At 44.5% G+C, this 20804-nt stretch overlaps 1 protein-coding gene across 2 annotated transcripts in view; it reads right to left on the reverse strand.

Moving 5' to 3' along the window:
• Positions 1 to 20804, reverse strand: part of Srgap1 (SLIT-ROBO Rho GTPase activating protein 1) — a 264594-nt gene that overhangs the window by 87933 nt on the left and 155857 nt on the right. For both annotated transcript variants that reach the window (XM_008765403.4, NM_001191784.2), the window contains exon 4: positions 15900 to 15962. In XM_008765403.4, coding sequence (XP_008763625.2) covers positions 15900 to 15962 — 63 coding nt within the window. The remainder of the gene's footprint in view (positions 1 to 15899; positions 15963 to 20804) is intronic.

Here is a 20804-nt window from a genome sequence, read left to right on the forward strand (position 1 = left end):
TGGGTGCAAAAAGCACTGTCAGAAGCGACTGTGATAGAACTTCTGACAAAGATCTCCATCTCTCGGTCATGACCCCTTTGGGGGTCAAATGACCCTTTCCCAGGGGTCACATGTCAGGAGATGTCCTGCGCGTCAGAGATTTACATTATGATTCATAACAGTAGCAGAACTGCAGCTATAAAGTAGCAAAGAAAATAATTTTATGGTTGGGGGTCACCACAACATGAAGGTATCAAAGGGTCGTAGCAATTGGAAGGTCGAGAACCGCTGTAAGGAGAATAAGGTAAGGCGTAGAGGAACTAGAGGGGGTGGTGTTAAGGGGGAGTTTAGCATTTCCTCAACCCAAGTGTGGCCCCATCCCAAGAAGCTCATTGCCAATAAAATATCCCAAATCCAAATGCATTTAATAAACCTGACCCATTAGTATCATAACTTACATCAGGCCACCTTGAATGTGGCTAGCATGTTAGTCTATCCTCAGGCGAGATCATCTCACACAGAGCTGATTTAATAACCTAGGGTTGGGGGCTGGGGATTTAGCTCAGTGGTAGAGCGCTTACCTAGGAAGCGCAAGGCCCTGGGTTCGGTCCCCAGCTCCGAAAAAAAGAACAAAAAAAAAAAAATAACCTAGGGTTGACGGACAGACAGGTGGATGTTTTGAAGGCATGGCAGGACGAGGAAACAAAAGTAAAATATAAAGAGACAGACGTTGAAGATACACCTCAGGGAACTGGCTGCTGCTTGCTCTAGCTTCCTTTCTGTCGTGATAAAACAGTCTGACCAGAAATCCAATTTAGGGAGAGAAAGGCTTTGTTAATCTTACGCTTCCAGTCCATGGTCCACCACACTAGGTAGTCGAGGCAGGAATAGCAGGAAGAACCTGATGCAGACACTGTGGGGAAGAACACTGCCTTCTTCTTCACTCTTGGGCTTGACCAGGGGCTGAGGCTTACTTAGCTCTCAGTATACACCCCAGGACCGCCTGCCTAGGGACGCCACTACCCACAGTACACTGGGCCCTCCTGCACCAGTGGACAACCAGGGCAATCCCCACAGAGGCCCACAGGCCAATGTGATCCAGCAGGTTCCTTAGTCAAGGCTTTCCTCTTGGATAACTCTAGGCCATGTTAACTTGACAAGCTAACTAGAACACTGTTCCCCCCGTATTGAGTGGCCGAAGTTGAGTACGGTTCATCACTCTCCCCCTTATCTCTAACTCCAGCAACTACTCCCACGGCATCCGAAAGTCGAAGGATTGTACGGGAAACCACTGGAAGATGGGGATCACTAAGAATGAAAGTCATGGCTATGATTGTATTCGCCACCCCCACCCCTCTGCTGGAGATTAGATGCCTTCTTCCCCATGCCCAGCAAACAGCATTCCTGAGGCAGCTCCATGTGTCTCAGGCATCCCGGGATGGGAATATCTCTGGGGCAAAGCCTTGTGGAACTGTGTGGGTTCATAGCTTTTTCCACTACAAAAGACATGGCTGGCCCACACAACCCCTTAGGTCTTTCTGACTCTGATATGCTGCCGATTTTGCGTTCAAGGTTTCAGGCAGTAACAACTAATATCTTATGAAGGAGCACACGTATGTCAGCTACCTTTCCGTTGCCGTGGTAACACAGCATGTCCAGGGGATCTTACAGAAGGCAGAGTTTATTTGGGTTACAGTTTCAGAGGAACAGAGTTCGATATGAAGAGAAGTATGGCAGCAAGCAGCAGGCATGGAGCGGGAGTAGAGCCCACAAGGATGATCAGGTCATTCACAAGGATGAAGCAGAGAGAGTGGACTGAAGTGCTGTGTGGTCTTTGAACTCTCAAAGCCCATCTCCAGGGACGTGCGTCCTCCAACAGGCTGAACCTCCTAAACCTCCCAGGATAGAGCCAGCAACTGAGGCAAATCTGACACCATAGGGGACATTTCTCAGTCACACCAGGACAATAAATAGCTAAGGGAGTATTGTTTTTCATGATAAATTTTAGTCCCACAGAAAACATTACATACAACAAAATATACTAATTATCTGCTTCTGCCTCTGCTGATGGAGCCAGCAGGCCGACCACTGCCGGCCGGGGCTGTGGGATTGCTTTAGAATCCTCTGTGGGGTTTGATTCTGTAACACACTTACTTTGTCTCACAGAACACATCCAGAAAAGAACAATGAGCCCCCACCCCAACCCCCCACCGCCCTGCAGGCTCACGGCTGTATTGATGAACCATACTCGGGGAAATCTATCATTCTAGTGACTTTAATTAGCTCTCAAACTGATTATTGATCAATCATCAAAGGCTCATTAGGGAGCAAAGCCCAGTATTCTTTGGCAGTGTAGGGCTGACATACAGAGACGTGATAGGCTTCTGTTTTTTTTACCGTTACATTCAACTGGGGCATTAGTCATGTCGAAACTGCTAAACTGAATAATAATTTTTAAAGTGTTAATATTAATTACAATTAGTTTCTAATACTTTGCTACTTTAATGAAACCTTTTAGTGAAAGATGGGTAATTTAGCTTTAAAAGGATAAATTATTTTATGCCTCATTAGAAAGAAAATGTTTCTATTTGTAACAAGAAAAAGAACGAACTTATTAATCCTGATCTGAGTTTGTGCTGTTCTCAACAGCTATCAGAAATGGTTTCTAATTTAAGGCTTTGAGTCACGGGCAAGGGTTGTTGGTCCTGTTCACCTCTAAGGGATGCCTGATGAGCATGTGTACCCAGTCAAAGTTTCTCAAGGCCCCTTCTTTGTGCCCCACAGAAGCCTTGTCCTATTCAACCTTACTAACATATTAGTTCATTGTTATGTAGCATGTATGTGACAACTTGGGATATTTTATTGTTTCTGCTAGTGTTTCAACACATAAGGTAATTTTCCATAAGCACTATACAATAATGAATACTGAAATATGTACTCACTTTAGAATTTTCAGGGACTTCTCATATGAAATGTCATTTTACTTAATAAACTCTTTCTCCAAAATTGTTTTCCTTTCCTTCTTCCTAAGTATTTCAGTGTAGACAGGTAAAGAGGCAGGGTAGACATTTTTTTTTTTTTTTTTTGGTTCTTTTTTTCGGAGCTGGGGACTGAACCCAGGGCCTTGCGCTTCCTAGGCAAGCGCTCTACCACTGAGCTAAATCCCCAACCCCCAGGGTAGACATTTGTGAAAGGGCTAGCTTATTCAACACTTATTTTCAGACCACAGAATGGGCACTCTTCTTGCAATCCCACGGGTGTGTTGTTTCCTGCCAGTGGCAGTGCGCTTTCAATCATAGAGCCTGTGATGGTTTGAATATGCTTGGCCCCGTGAGTGGCACTATTAGGAAGTGTGGTCTTGTTGGAGGACGTGTGTCACTGTGGGTAGGAGCTTTAAGACCCTCTTCCTAGCTGCCTGAAAGCCAATCTTCTCCTAGCTGCCTTCAGATGAAGATGTAGAACTCTCAGCTCCTCCTGCACCACACCTGCCTGGATGCTGCTGTGTTCCCACCTTGATGATAATGAACTGAACCTCTGAACCTGTAAGCCAGCCCCCATTGAAATGTTGTCCTTTGTAAGAGTTGCCTTGGTCATGGTGTCTGTTCACAGCAGTAAAACCCTAACTAAAACATTGCCCTTCTTTGTGGAATCTTTTCTACCCATCCTTTATCAGTAGCTGAAGGTGTTGGCTTCTGCAGGGAGCCTCCAGAGGGGAGGCAGCTATGCAGCCTTGGACGGAGTACCACTTGCACCAATATCCCACCATCAGGACTGTGTGTCAGTTATCCATTGCTCCCAGGACTCTGACGTGGGCTGAGAGGCCCCTCCCAAGCAGTCTGTGTGTGACTTGGATGCAACAAAGACAACCCTGAAACCCTTCGAGCTGAAACTCCGAGGACTCTCCACTTGGGGCGAGTGGAGATTTTGGCAAATGTCAAACAGTTGCTTTCTTTAAACCCTGCAGTGTTACAAACCACAGTTCCTTTGTGCGTGCTTATGGCAAAGACACCCTCTATAAAAACAAGCACACTGTCTTAGTGACAGTCCATTCTATCTGATAATAAGTAACTTTGATAATAAGCTCAGGAATCAGGCTATTGAGTTTAAAGCTTAGTCTTGCTTCCTGGTTTTGGCATCTCTAAACCGGGAATAAGAGAAATCAGATAGAAGGTTATCGTGGCAAGAGAACGAATGGAGGCCAGCGCTTGTGAAATTGTAACTAGCAGGGTGGATGTTTAATAAATGCTACTGCGATTAATAAAATATTATGCTGTTCTTTCATATCTACTGTGGCCTGACTCCAAACTTACTTACTTTCTTTCTTTCTTTCTTTCTTTCTTTCTTTCTTTCTTTCTTTCTTTCTTTCTTTTTTTTCGAGCTGAGGACCGAACCCAGGGCCTTGTGCTTGCTAGGCAAGGGCTCTACCACTGAGCTAAATCCCCAACCCCCTGACTCCAAACTTGTATTTTAGAATTTTAACCCCCCAAGGTCATAGGATTAGGGGGGAACATAGAGTGATTAAGTCATGGGGGCGGGGTTGTCATAAATGGGACTGTTGCCTACAAATGAGATTTTAGGCTGACCCTGCCCACCACATGGGAAAATAGCAGGGTCCTATGAGCCAGAAAGAAAGGCCAGGAGGCCCTAACCAGACAGTGAAACCCGTGCATGTCATTGATCTTGTATTGCCCTCAGTGTCCAAGCTGTGAGAAATAAATTTCTGTTGTTTCTGATTTGCCACAGTTTTGCTACAGCAGCTCAGAAAGACTCAGTCACAGTCACTGTCCAGAAACCCACAAGAGCAGAGCCCAGGCGATGCCCACTTGTGTATTCCTACATGCCTGGGAGAGGGTGGGGAGGAAAGAGATCTCTTTTCTTTTGTTTGTTTTGTGGATCAAAGAAACTGACTTACAAAGAGACTTAATCCTTGCCTTATAAGTCAGTGGAGTAGGTCAGCAATAGAGAGGGCCATTCAGAAAGTTCTGGTATTGAAAAGAGCTTTCACAGGAAGCTCAGAGGCACCAGAATACAAGTTTAATCTATTGTTTGTAGACAGAATCCACACCAACCAGGGCCACCCTGAATAGTGGTGGCAGCAGCCTTGGGTGGCAAACAATACAGTTTGAGCATCTGGGGATGTTGAAGGGAGAAGCAAATACACGATAAAAGGCCATTAAATACAGAAGAGGATCGGAGTCACCTGCTACTATAAACAGCTCTCTCCAGGGAAATGGCTCTCGTGACTAGCGTGTGCTAGGCACACAAGTGCTTTCAGTTTATACACGCAATGCTAAAACCGAGAACACAAAACCCTTGAGTTCTTAAAGTCATAAAAGCCTCTCATTCGCCCCCCACTTAGCACCACCACTCTAAGGGGAATGGGAACCCTGCACGGGAATCCTTTTCTTTTAATGAACAATAGTCTGAAATTTGACACCTATCCTCTTAAGTCTCAAACTGAATGCTTCTCACTCAGTTATGAAGATGAAAGAGAGGGAGAGAGCAAAGGCCCTTTGTGAATCTGAGCGAGAAAGCCTTGAATTTTCAGCCTGCTTCTGATTGGAATCTAACCTTTTTTTTTTTCTTTTAAATTCTATATAATTGTGTGCTTGTGTGACTATGCATATGTGTGGAGGGCAGAGAGGCCTATGCCAAATGTCCTCCCAATCTCTCTGTAACTAACCTCTCTCTGTGTCTTTCTCTCTCTTTCTCTGTGTCTGTCTGTCTGCCTTCGTTGAACCTGCAGCAGGATGATTTACTGGAATGGTGGGCCAGCAAACCCCAGGCATTCTGTCTTCACCTCCCAGAGTTGGAATTATAGGCAGAGGCCACTCTATGCTTGATGCTTTATGTCAGGGCGGGGGACCTGAACTCTGGTTTTCTTGATTGTGGGGCCACATTTTACCTAGGAGCCATCTGTTAGTATTCTGTCTAAGCTCCACCCCCACAGTTGCCTGGCAACAGCCAGGTGTGCCTGACTCACTAAAAGGGGCTGCTTGCCCCCTCTCCCTTATTCTCTTACCTTCTTGCTCTCCCTGTCTTCTCCCTCTTGCTTCCTCTCCCTCCCACTCCCTTCCCCTCCCTCCTCTCTTTCCATATGCTCCTGGCTGGCCTCTACTTCTCCTCTTTTCTCTCCTCCCCTCCCCTCCCCTCTCCTCTCCTTCCCTTTCTTCCTCTCCCCTTTTCTCCCCTCCCCTCCCCTTCTCTCCCCAACCCCTGTCTCTCTGTTTCTACTACCCTCTCAACTCCCCTCCCCATGCCCTGAATAAACTCTATTCTATACTATACCCTAGTGTGGCTGGTCTCTCAGCAGGAAGGGATATCTCAGCATGGACCACAGAGGCACCCTTTCCCCCACACCCGACTCACATCCACCAAACATATTCTGTCTCTAATTTTTTATAAAACACAGCTGTCCTCAGGACTTGTTTAGACTCATCTCTGCAGACTTTTCTTGTCAATGCTAAGGTCTGCTGCCGCTGCCCATCCTATAGTGCGTCATGGTAGTTCTCCAGCATCCCCAGGGGACAGGTTCCACAAGGCCTCAGAGGTACCGAAATCTGGGTGTGGATGTTCAAGTCCTCTACATTAAAGGACACATATCTGTACAGAGTCTTTGTGCACCCTCCTGTCAACTTTACATTTCTAGATGATTTACCACACCCAGTGCAATGCACATGTTGGGTACACAGGGGCTAGACTATGTCACCCAGAGAACTGTGGTAATGACACAAGATCCATAACTGTCTAGAAGGGATGCTGGTGTGGGGACCATTTTTGACCTTTGATTGGTTGGCTCCACAAATGAAGAAATCGTGGATATGTCGGTCAACTGTGAGGTCTGCTTGGTGGTAAAAAGAAGTCCCTAATAAAAAGGTACAGGATGTGGGCTAAAAGCAGGCAAGGTTCTTCTGTCTCCTTGGCTCAGCTTCTGGCCAGAAGAGTAGAAAGAGCTAATTATGTAAATGGCTGAGATCAGCGCCAGGAGGGAGGTGAGTAACTGCTGCCTGGACAGACTCTGGCCTGGAACAGAGGCTCCTGCTCTGACGCAGGCCCACAACTCACAGAGGCCCATGGCTGGTCTGAATTCAAGCCCTGAGCTTCACTTCCAACATGGCCATGAATTAGCTCCGGGACTCTACTTCCAAAAGGAGGAGATTAAGTTGATTTCTAGACACTGATATAGTACAAACGTCCAACCAGCCTATGGGCATATTAAATGCAGACTATCACATGAGGTAGAGACCATGCGAATTTAGATAGGTTAAAATGGATCACCAAATACAGTTGACTTAGATCTCGATTTCCTTTATATGCTTTGTTTTCTTTCTACTGAGAATCATTTCTAGTCTCATTTCGAGATGATTAATTGAGGAAAAGTGTTTACTGTGTGTTCGGGTTGCACTCTGTGCATTTAGTATTATATTTATATTTATATTATATTTAAAGGTTTGATGAACAGCAGCCCTATAGCTTAGTCAGCCGAGAAAAATAAACCCAATTCAGATGTCTGTCGGTGACAGATTCTAATCATTTAAAAGCCACAATTCTATATTCCAGAATACAACACTTTGGGTAAAATACGTTGTGGTTTCCAGACATCCTCAGTACGAAACATTCTTTAGTGTTTTAAAAAAAATTTTTTTTGTAATATATGCATGTTCTGTTTCACTTTCTCAAACCAAATAATTTTGGCAAAATAAGTTCATATCGTTCACTTAGAAAGTCACATTGGTGGTGCAGAAGCACTAGCCTGAAGCGATTTTCGATTCTCATTAATAAATTGAAAACTCTTAGCGGGAACTAAGGGGTACTGGGTATCATAACTAGTAGAGTGCCCTAAAATAGATCTCTGTAAAATTGTCAAAATAGCTGTCGTCAGAGATCCAAGAAATGTTAACTTTGTTTGTTTGTTTGTTTGTTTGTTTATTTTATGTGAGTACACTGTAGTTGTCTTCAGACACACCAGAAGAGGGCATCCGATCCCATTACAGATGGTTGTGGGCCACCATGTGGTTGCTGGGAATTGAACTCAGGACCTCTGGAAGAGCAGTCAGTGTTCTTAACCGCTGAGCCATCTCTTAGCTGCAGTCACTGGGGTTTTAACACAAAGCCGGTCAGATTTGCTAACTTTCTGGGACAGTCAGTCCTGGGGTTACTGACAAGGAACCCCATGATACCTGCGCCTTTCTGTTTCCATTCAATGGCTACCAGCCGAAGCCAGGGGCAGACAAAATGGAATCTGTCCGTCGTCCATGATCTCTACACAGAATGCTTTTGAAAACTCCCTTTCCTGGGAGCTTCATGGGGGACATGGGCATTCCAGTGAGGATTTCAGAGTGGGAGATTTTTCTTTTTTGTTTTTTACATATTCCTTCCTCCTTATTTCTTTCTGTTCAGGGTTTTGCTCCGAGACTCAGTCCTCTTTGTAGTTCATCTCAAAGGAATTAATTTCATTTTCATTACAGAAATATAGATTCCAAATATTCAAAGTGCCCTTGAGGTAAAAGAAGTACTATACACACACATACTTCTTTGAGGTTCACTGAGAAAAATCTGATATAAGGCAAGTGTCTTAGGCTCTTTCAGAACCCCCAGCCTTGCCTGGGGCACGCTTCCTCAGGAGCCACTAGGCTCCTGCTTTATAAACTGGAGACCAACTGGAGACTTCCCCTTATAGTTCTCTGATGCTGAAGTCTCAAAAAAGGCTCAAAGTAATAGCACCATCCTTCTCTTTCTCGGTAAAACAATAACTATCTCCTTGTGTTCTCATGTGAAGCTATGTGCTTCAGACATATGTGAAGGCCAGGATGGACTGTGCTCAGTGTCTCAGTAACTTCCTAGATAAGCCTATAGGACGGTGCCTGAGAGAGCTTCTATCTGCCATTTTTGTCACCGGACAAATGGGACTGGGCTCAGAAGGCAGAAAACAGAGGTGAAAGAATCAAAACAGCAGAACGAGGCAGAGATCAGTCTAAAATAAACAGTGCCATGTTCAGGCTAAATGAGAGACAATGTTTTAAGGAACTTTGAATGGACATACTCAGGTGTCTGTCTGTCTGTCTGTCTGTCTCTCTCACACACACACACTCTTTTCTCACACACATATACACACTCTCATACACACACTCTCATTTCACATACACATTCTCTCACACACACATTCTCTCTCTCTCTCTCTCTCTCTCTCTCTCTCTCTCACACACACACACACACACACACACACACACACACACACACACACACACACACACCTCTCCTCGACTCTCCTGGCATCCTTCCTAGGGCAGAGGTCCAGAGGAATGATAGGTTTTGGAGAAAGAGCTGGGATTAGATTTTGGATGAGTCACACACTGTCTGTGTGACCGTGAGCTAATTGTTCAGCCCCAGTCCCTATTTGTAAAACTGAAATTAGGTCTGCCTGTGTCATGGGGCTGCTACAGGAAGTCAGCATCACGATGGATGTGCCTGTCTGAACGTCGGGGTGAGCAAACCTCCTTTCCTCAGCTCTCCTCCTTGTGACTGAAGAGACCTTGAGGATGGATTACTTCTTGAGTAGTCTGGCAAGCCTCTACTGACGCATAAAGCGAGAGTCAATTCCATGCAACTACCTGTCAGTTTCCTGTGTATTTATCCTGTGCCTATGTTAATCTCTGTCAGGAGCAGCTCACTACGGACACTAAACTCTGTTTTGTATAGTGCCATAAAGCCTATGGACTGAACAGAAACACTAACAGAAAACAAATAGCTCCATATCATATGTTTATGACATATAATTTAAAATACAGGGTAACCTTGACTTTAACCTAAGATTTTGGTATTAGGACAAAGCCTTTATTGGGGGTAATTGAAGGCACTTTGTTTTTGAACGATCCCTCTAACCCCTGGGTCTGTTTTTCCTTACCCAGCTCCCCAGCACTATCCTGGTAGAGTTGATGTAGTTTTCTTACATAAATTACCTCCTTTGGTTCCTTACCCCTCAACATTCACTCTAAGAAAAAAAACAAAAAACCTACATATAGGCTGAGTAAACCCTAACCCCAAAGTCTAAAATCTGTAATCCTGAATTTAGGGAGTCAACCCAAGGTTTAAAAATTTTGGACCTTTTGGATCTCAGGCACTTGAAGTAAATACCAGTCACCTGGTAAAGTCTATGCAGATAATTAAAAATCTGAATGGCTCCAAGCAGAGTGGAAAGGAAGACTCAATTTGCATATGTGTAAAACCTATGTGATTACCACTGGTAAACACCGTCCCTGACCTATATCTCCAGTTGAGGAGACAGAGAGGGACTGGTGACCATCCCTGCCCACTGGTGACTAAGACGAGGCTGCGGAGAACAACAGGAACAGCATCTGGCATTTTACCCAGAGTTCTGAATGTTTTTTGTCTGCATTAGCTCTTCCAGCTCAGCGGCCATAACATACCGCCATGTGCTTTTCTGCTTACATCTTCTCAGCAGAACGGGACACACACTGATACACTGTATTTTATCCATAGCTCCCTCTCCAGTGCACGCAACAGTGCCTCTTGCAGAAAACAGTCAAAGAGTCTCGATGAAGTCTTTGTAACATTCACTCTTTCCAGAAAGTGGAAGAGTTGGCTACTGTTATGATTGCCATTGCAGATGAGAAACTGAGGCAGAGGTGGGAGGGTGTGTGGTTCAGGAGCCATCCATCCCTCCCCCTTCTCTGATGCTTTATCAGATGTTATGGTGGCTAATTTTAAATGCCATGCAGACAGGCCATGGGCTGCCTGGTTAATTTGTTAGACATCACCGTAGGTCTGTCTCTGAGGGTATTTCAAGATGGCAGTACCACTTAAGCCAGTGCACTGTGTAAAACAGATTGCTTTCCCCGTCACTCCTTATGCAATCCATTCGTGGCCTGCACTGCACAAAACAGTGGGGAAATGCTGACTCCGGTGCTGTGTGGTGGCCTGTGACTGGGACTCCCACTCTCACACATGGAATCTAATTGGGATTTACAGGACCAGCTCTCTAGGTTTTCTCAGGCTTTTGGACTCAGGGGAGAAGCTATATCACTGATGCCCTGGAGTCTCCAGTTCCCTAGCTCAAGGTCTTGCTAGGTTGGATCTTCCACAACTGTGATAACTAGACTGGGCACGTGCCACACACGGGTAGCACTTGGGTTTCCTATTAGGTGTTCAAGGTTAGCCTCTACTATAGAATGAGTTTGAAGCTAGCCTGGGCTACATGAGACCTTGTCACAAAATTACTTTGCATGCATGCACGGACACATGCATACACATCTACTCACATGTGCATCCCCACTGCCCCATTGGTTGAGAGTCTCTGGGGAAACCATGTCTAATATAGATGTTTAGAGAGGTGAAGTACTCCCAAGACTATACAGATAGCAGTGACCAGAGCTGGGATACAAATACAGGTTTGCTAATGGCGAGCCATTTTTAACATGCTTATGTTGGTTCCCCCTACTCCCCTTCCTCCTCTTCTTCCTTTTCTTCCTCCTCTTCCTCCTCTCCTTCCTCCTCTTCTTCCCCCTCTCCCTCTTTCTCCTCCTTCTCTTCTTTCTCTCTTCCCCTTCTCCTCTTCTTTCTCTTACTCCTTTCCCCTTCTCCTCCTCCTCCTCCTCCTCCTCTTCCTCCTCCTATTCATCTCCCTCCTCCTCCTCTTCCTCCTCCTCCTCTTTTTTGAGTTTTCTAGACAAGTTCTCTCTACATAGCCTTGGCTGTCTTTGAACTGACTTTGTAGACCAGGATGGCCTTGAACTTAGAAATACTGCCCCCAGAGTACTGGGATTAACCCAGCCTATTGCTAGGTTCTTAACCCCACTGTCATCCTTGATGGCTCTACTGTGTAGTTCTATTTCAAATGTTCAACTTAGGAGGGACGTTCCAGCCAAGACTCAGAAATGGAGTCTGAGAATCCTGGATACCCTCACCTTGGCCTCTTAGGTCCCACCTATTGACTATTTATTTGGGTGGGCACTGCTAAGCAGTACAGGGTGCCAGCCAGGCCCAGGTTTTGTTTCTCCCTTACTTATTATTTTACTTTATTTTTTTTAATTAAAGCAATGTTAATGCTATTGACTCTTACAAACATATACACATGGGCAGGTCAAAAATTACCCAATATATCCTCATTTGGGGGAGACAGTAACATTTTAGAGATCTGGTTTCAGAATGATTCCCTAAAATGATACCAAGAGAAACAAAGTGGCAGTAACAGCCACAGGCTCTGGAGCCAGATGTGGTTTGAGTTCTCGCTTTACTAGAGACTGTGCAAGCCAGGGCAAGCCTCTCTATGCCCTTAGGTCCCACAACTACAGAATAAGGATAATGAGTTAACCACCTCCTGGTGATGCAGTGGGGAGATCACGTAATGTGTTAGCATAATAGCAAATGCACACACAGTAAGGATGCAGTAACTATTAGCTACTTTGAGAGGCATGACTTAGCTATGAGTAACTTCCTAAATTCCCATGAAACCAACAGCAAACAACCGCTAGCAACGAACTGCAATTTCTAGATGTCCTGGAAGCTCTCAGGGACCATTCTGAGTTCTGGCCTATGAGCTACACAAGAAGGAATAATGTAGGAGTTTCCTCAGGTCTGCCTGACAGATGGGGGCCTGCTCCTCCCATGCTCCACTCTTTCCAGGAATGCAGAGGCCACGGCTAGAGTTCCCATAACTATCTAGACTCCAAGGACAGATGGTGCAATTGGGTTTCTCTGAAGAATAGCCTGAAGCCTTTTCTGGATTTCAGCTCTGTGCTGATAGTTTTCAAACTCTTAGGAGAGAGCGCAGACTTCTAATGTGTTTGTGCCGTTATTCCTGGCATCTGTTATTCAAGGCCAAACTAAGCTTAAGTGCTTCGGTTTGTCCCTTGTGGTAGTCTAAAAACCCAACTAGAGGCTTGAATCCATTTTGAATTCACTTTTTTTTTTTTTTTTTTGCAAACAAAAAGCAAGATGGGGCAGACATAGAAAAGGAGTACATCTTCAAGACCTCCCCTCCTAGGATGGCTGTCTTCACTTATGCCATGATCCTCTCTCCCCTGTTCAGAACCGTAGGACTTTATGCTTTCTGTTCTCTTATTCCATTGGTTGAAGCATTACATTGTATTTATGACATCACCATACAACCTAGACGTGTCAGATTTGGCTCTAATGTAGGAGGGATTACAAAGCGCCGCTTCCTATTGTTTGCCTGAGCATCTGTATGTTATGGGCCAAAGGCTTCTGGGATGTCTGACTAATAAGTCGCCGTGGGAGCAACATCTTAGGAAGTCCACGCATAGCCTACTATGAGGCTGGCTGTAATTTAAAACAGCCTACTCATATATAAGTTAATATAGTTCCCAAATGTTCACCTCCTGAACTCCCAGGTGGTCTCAAGGGTTTGTGAGCAAAGGAGGGATGAATATTTGTCTGACTAGGAAATTAAATAGCAACTGAATTCCCTGAGGCAATGCACTTCAGTGACCATTGTGACATCACTGGCTGTAAACTCATTCTACACGTGATACAACCAGAAGGTTATTTGTTCCTAAGCAAAATACTAGTCAGTGGTTAAACTAAACCATACCACTTTACCCCTGGTTCATTGTTCAACTACCCTACACTTTCTCCATGTAAACTGAGTATGTAAAATGCAAGGATCTCATTTCAACAGGTCGGAATTTGTGTGTTTCTAATATAAAGTGTAGGAAGAGACACATCTTCTTTGAAAGTGTGTGTGGTATGTGGTGTAGTGTGTGTGTGTGTGTGTGTGTGTGTGTGTGTGTGTGTGTTATAGTGTGCGTGTATGTGTGAGGTGGGGGTGGGGGAGTAGGAAAGTTCTCATTGAAGGTGATCTATGGTCTCCACCGACCATGCTCTTTGAAGTGAATTTTCTTCTTTCCAGGAGCTCAAAAACGATCTCACTCACTGCCTTTCCCTCTATCTCCTAATTGGTACACCGACTCTGAAGGGTGGAATGACTGACAAGGTCATCCAACCTCCAACAACCTTTTCCAAGCTGCTTCACACTCAGACTAATGCTGATTACAGTTCTGAGGACGTGTGTCAGCTGACTCGATCCATCTCCCAGCGCTGCCAAATGCCCAAGCTCAGTGGACAGCAGGATCTAGGAGAGACTAGAGAGATTTCACCTCATATCTGGTGATGAAGCTTCACTCCTATGTGTCTGACAACACAATGGTACGAAACTCCTGTCTATGGTGTTGTGGCAACCAGTAGACTTGTTTGGTGAACTCTTGGCGGTGGGTTTGGATTTCTAGGCAAACAGTGCCTTAGGCAGGAGAACTGCAGAGTACAGCGCAGTCTTCCCTTGAAAGTCGTTCATCAAACACAACACACACTCTGTTTGTGCCTTTCTCAGAGGCACAAAGCTCATTTAACTTTAAACTGAGAAGTTTCTAGAAATGGTTGAAACCTTGGGTCATTAGAAATTGATAAATAACATAAATTATGGGCAGGCAACTGGCCTGTGTCATCTAAAACTCAAATTCATGAGGTATTTAGTATACTGCTAGGCTTTATAAGCATGAAAGTTTTGCAGGCTGCACATAATCCGGGTTTCTGAAGGAGAAATTAACATATAGAAATTATCTGTTCAGTCCAAAATAAAAATTCAGCAAATGTGCTCTATGAAAGTATAGTTAATGTTCATACAAAATGTCACTGTGTCCTCCAATGACATCTAGATATAAAAATCTCAGAAAGGATCTGGGGAGACGACTCCAAAGTTAAGAGTGATCAGTGCTAATCCAGAGGACCCGAGTTTAGTTCCCAGCCCCCACTTCAGGCAGCTCACAACTGCCTGTAACTCCAGTTCCAGGCAATCTGGCACCTTTTCTGGATTTGTCAGGCATGGTTACATACATGACTTGTGCTTAAACTAAGACACACATATATATATATATATACGGATTAAAAATAAATCTTAGGTTATTAAAAAGAAACAACTTTTTAGTGCATTTTATAAAAGTGTTACCTTTTTAAAGGTTTAATTAGCTAACGAACTCCTTTAATCAACAAGTATTAATGGGACACTAGAAATGTGATTTATAAAATTTCATTGTATGTGGATGTCTTTTTAGGAACAAGTAAAATTTTAAATTAAGATAAATAGTTGTAGTTTAAAAAACAAAAAAAAGGTAAAGTGGTTTTAACTTTTTTTTAGGATGACATACAGTTCTTTCAATAAAATGGAGCCAAATAGGGGATTTAGCTCAGTGGTAGAGCGCTTACCTAGGAAGCGCAAGGCCCTGGGTTCGGTCCCCAGCTCCGGAAAAAAAAAAAAAAAACCAAAAAAAAAATGGAGCCAAATAATGCAAATTATTATAAGGATATAAAGATATCTCCATTCCCCACCCCCCAAAAAATTAGTGCAGTGTCATTACCAAAGAACCAATGGAACTGAAATGGGGGAGGTGCATATGGGAGACAATAAAAAGTTAGAATACAGCTTTATATTCTATGTTTGCAAGTGATCCTAGGGTCAATCCTCAATTCTGTAAAATATACATAAATAGACAGAAATTAAAGTAACTCTAAATCCCTCACATCTGAGAATGGCAATTAAAGCAAGATACTCAAAAACTGAATACATATCTCATATAATCTAAATGCTTAAAATATGTCTGATTGAGGAATCTATGTTGTTTTATAAACTATTTAACTCTGTGTGTGTGTGTGTGCGTGTGTGTGTGTGTGTGCGTGTGTGTGTGTGCGTGTGTGTGTGTACGCGCGCGCGCCCGTGATAAATGCACAAACGCTCATATGACTGGTCCCTCTAAATGCGGAGGGCCTGGCAGAAGAGTGTGCTGAGCCCACGGTTAGCCGCTCCCAGAGTTAACAAGAGCATCCGTCAAGTTCTAAAGGGAGCAGCTCCCACAGACCAGAAATACAAAGCAAGAAGTTCACGAACTCACCGTGTAAAGCTCGTTAAGAACCTTCATTAAGTCCTCGTGCAGCTGGAATGCAATCTCTTTGCTCTACAAAGAAGAAGAAATTGAGGGGGAAAAAATTAACAGCGTGCGAGAAAGTTTGCTTTTGAGTTTTACACATTTTAAAGACTACGCGCTTAAGAGAGAAGGATGCGTATGGCATCATGACACCCAGCATGTCCAAAACACCGTCAGCCCAGCTATGCTTCCTTACACTGAGGAGCGAGGCCTGAGGGTCTCTCTAGGATGTTCAGCAACAAATGAATGACAGCCTGGCTGGCTTCCCCACGTCACATGCGACCTCGTGGGGGACAGTGGGGGACGTACACAGGGTGAACTGCCAGGCTTGCTTAGAAGGTGAGTGAGTTGAGGGCCAGGCATGGTGGTGCTTGCCTATCTATAATAATCAACACTGGCATTAGGCAGGCGGAGGGAAGAGGACAGCGTGAGTTTCAGGCTAGTCTGAGCCAGTGTCTCAGCCAAAAGACCGACGCCAGCAATAAGGAGCAGGCATACCCCATATACACTCTCCACACAATAGGAACAACAGGAAAATAAATGGGGAAAAAAGTTAAAAATGGAGAATTTGAGCAATCAGTTTTCCTCTCCCCAAACAGCAAAGTTAGGGGTCATGAACCTTGTTCATTAAGAAAACATTTCTCAGGCTGCATGGACAGCGAGTCCACTCAAGGTCCCCACGCCTCTGCCTCTGCGCTGTTATGATGTTTTAGAAGACCAGACCGCAGAGTTGACTCTTCCCTCTGCTCCCCCAGAGTTGATGGGGATGTTTAATATTGTCTCCAGCAAGCTCTGTAAACTATTTTAAAGGGCACCACCTCCACGCATGTTTATCTCTGCCTTGAGTTCATCCTGTAGTCATCTATGCATTGTGGGAAGAGTTTGTGGTGTGTCTCTATCTACTGTGTGGGGCGGTAACAGGAGTTCTGGGCGGTACAGGTTTCCATGCTGCCTGTGGGAGTGGGTACCTAGGACTTAAGGAGGCTGTCAATCTCGCCCAGCCTGGTCGCTCTGACTATGCACACAGGAAACTTAAAAAAATATATATTTACTAACTTTACATCCCGATATCATCTCCCTTCTCTTCCAAGTCCCCCTCTTACAGCTCTTCCCCCATTACCTCCTCCTCTTCTCCTCTGAGAAGGGGCAGCCCTCACTGGTGATCATCCCTCAGCAGATGAGCACTACAGGACTAGGCACATTCTCTCTCACTGAGACCAGACAAGGCAGCACAGTACAGGATCCACAGGCAGGCAACAGAGTCAGGGACAGCCCCCTGCTCCGGTTGCTGGGGACCTGCATGGAGATGGAGCTGCACATCTGCTACCTTAAGCCTTCGATGTTCACAAGAGCAAACTGAGCTGCTGTGCTTGAGATGACTGAGGCAGTTGCTATAGCTACCGAGAGCATCCGCTGAGTACTGTGGAGAGGGAATGGCCATGGCCACTCTTAAGAAACTGAGATGTAGATCCAAGTGGGTCCATCTATACTGGCGAGGTTATTGGTTCAGAACTCAACAACAATAGAAGGCCAAACTGATGAGAGGAAGACTCACGGGGTGTAAAATTCCACGGGAAGAAGACATTGGAGTCATGCGTAAATGCTGAGAAATTCAAGTGAATTAGCTGCATCTGTCACTCGGTTTCCTTCGGACGCTGGCCAGCGCTGCGTATACCAGGCTTGGAGAGTGTCTCAGTCTCTAATGTGGACTTCGGAACTGCAAATATTGCTCTGTCCATGACATACGAATATGTGGAGACTAAGAATCACTCCTGAGCAAACAGGAGCCTATACACGGGCTCATGCAGTCAAGAGGAACTTGGTCCCCCCAAGTTGGGACTCGGAATGTATACATTACAATCTCCTATGACTTCGGCCTGGTGTGTTCTTTTAATATCAATTTTCATCCAAAGGACTGGGCACCGATTTAAACTCTCTAATGGGATCAAAGGCCACCGAGGAGTCCTGCTCAGTGACCCACCTTTCAGGTAGCAAGTCCAGAAAGAAAATATTTCTTGGCTAAGCTTTCCAAACAATAACAGGAAAAAAAATCCCATTGGTGCAATTAATCTCATCCCAACATATTTAAGGTCAGAGGAAAGGCTCAGCTTGAGGCTCCAAGGGCCATCTGTGTGACTCTTGGCTAAACATCTTAGAATAAGCTCTGTACGTTGTACATTTTTACAAGACTTCAGGTGACAAGGTAGAAAAAAATTGGCATAAACTTGCATTTTAACTTCATCTTTCATGAGAGGCCTGTCTCTCCCTTTCTACTATCTGTCTGTCTGTCTGTCTGTTTCTCCCCCCTCCCGTGTGTGTGTGTGTGTGTGTGTTTAAACACACATGGAACCCAGGTGCACACACATCCTACTAAATTTTGATGTCCTTCGACAATCAGGGGTTTCTTTACACTCACTTTATTTGCTAAACAATAAGAAGGACTTTAACTTATCAGCTTAGAATGGTGCCCCAGCAACTGTTCTGATTAAAGAAATGACTCTTTAGGTATTTGGAGTATTCTTTAAAGGACATCATCACTTTTTTATGATGGTAATAAATGGGGGACACGTTTTGACTGGAATGGGGGAGGGTAACGTGAAGTGACTCCTGTCAGGATTCTATACCATGAGAAATATATATATATTTGAAGAGGCAGTATATCATAATGCTTAGAAGCAAGGGCTCTAGAGCCAGGAAACCTAGTTTGACTTCTCTGAAACTTTGATTCTCAGTTGAGGTTTTGTCTTTTATTATTGATGCAATGCTAAATGCTGGCCTCCACAATTTGGAGTCTATATGTAGCCTAAGGGTCCCTGACCCCAGTTAATTCTGATTGGTAAATAAAGATGTCCAATAGCTGGGAAGAAGAGACACAGGCAGGGTTTAGGTTTCCCCGGGCTTGAGACCACAGGGAAGGAGCAGGGGAGACAGAGTCGCCATGGGATAGTAAGAACATACAAAAGTGAAGCAAGGAGAGCCGCAGGCCAAGAGAACGTGGCCTAGAGGGCTGACTAAATGGAGTTAAGAGCAGTAAAGATGAAACACGGGAAGGAATAACTCGGGGTTAGCGGTGGGAGGTAGATGCTAACAGCATGGAGGGCAGGCAGCTGCCCAGCTACTGAGCTGCTTAAGGTGTATTAGAATATAAGGGCTGTGTACATGTCTTTTATCCGGGAACTTAATGGTCAAAGGTGGGAAGGAACCCCATGATGGAAATATATATATTTAACAACAGTTCTCTATCTCAGTTTGCGATCTACAATCCTGTGATTGACAGGAATGACAATCCTGTGATTTAAAATCCAATGACCTCCATGTAGCAGATGCTTCATGAAAACTGCTCAATTTGATTCTGAGGTCATCTCCCATGGCCCTAGGTTTATGACAAAACCAGATGGCTCTCAACTTTGAAAGACCCTTAGCTGCTGTGCCCCAGCCTCGGTTTTTCCCTACCCGCTCCTCATGGACATAGACTCAGCTTAGCTTCCTTTGCTCCATGTCCTTGTGACAACGAATTAATGAAGCAGACACTAGCGACTTGGCAACTCCTGAAGCCAATGTGACAAGTCAGCGAAAAAGGCCTTAAGGACCTGCTTTAGTGATGGCCTTAGAGATCATGCAAAGTTGGGAGAGAACATCTTTCAGGAGGGAGACCCTGAGCTACCCCTTGGAATGCAGTCTCACAGTTTCTCTTTCTTCACTGAGGTATGATCCAAACTAGGCAAACTCACAGCTCATCATCTGTTTTCTTTTGAGATCATATCTTACGTAGTAAATGTAGGCCTTGAACCCATGACCACATTCCTTCACCCTTCTGAGTGTAGGATTACAGGCACCACGGGTGTTCACCAGCACACCTGATGTCCGTCCGCAGGGATGGATAGGAGCTGACTGCTTAACAATGCTATTTAATGTGACCAATGCATGTGAGAAACACAAACTCAAACATCTTGGTACCTAGAGACACATGGGCTGGTGCAATATCCAAAGTCTGTGTGCCTGGCTCATGGCATGGAAACCTTACAAGGGTCACTTCATGTCACCCCTCCCTGATTCCAGTCAAACCGTCTCTCCCATTTATTACTGTCACAACGAGAGGTAAGGATGTCCTTTAAGGAATACTTCAGATACCTTAGAATAATCACTTCTGCAATCAGAACAGTTCTTGGAGCACAATTCTAGACTGATAAACTGAAATCCTTCTCGTTGTTAAAGTTAGCATGTAAATGAACAATCTTCTAGACAGCTCTGGATTGTGGACGGCCACCGAAATTCAGGAGAGTGTGTGTGCGCCTGGGTTCTACTTCACTGAACGTTGGAAACAGAAGAGACCCTTGACAGCTGAGCAAGAGTTACCAGGTTTAAAAAAAGACACAGATCTTAAGGAGGTAACGGCTGTTCCTTTTGCATAAAAGAATACTAACAAATTACACTTGCTAGGGATTAAATGTTTTCTCTGCTCTTTGAGATACAGTCGCTAAAGTTACTTTTCCGCCGAGGAGAGCCTCCCACCCCCAATTACTCAGAGGCCCCTAGAAACACAGGGAAGACCACTTTCTCCCATAAAGGCCTGCAGGGGTCGAAATGATGCTGTTTTCTGGTGCGTTTTGGCAGGGTTCTGGGTTCTGATTCAAGGGGGGAGAGAAAGTGATAGCTAATATTTGTTAGATGATGTGTATATGTATGTTTTTGTATATACACACACACATACCAGAAGGGGGGTGTGGGGGAGTGTATATTTGTGTGTGCGTGTATGTATGTGTATATATACATATATATGTATTTCTAGTTACTGATTATTTATTGCCACTTTGATATTTCATATACAACAAGCAGAATTTCCAAATTAACACTTCCAAGGTTTTCTTCTCC

Source organism: Rattus norvegicus, chromosome 7 (assembly GCF_036323735.1).
Source record: "Rattus norvegicus strain BN/NHsdMcwi chromosome 7, GRCr8, whole genome shotgun sequence".
Taxonomy (NCBI): domain Eukaryota; kingdom Metazoa; phylum Chordata; class Mammalia; order Rodentia; family Muridae; genus Rattus; species Rattus norvegicus.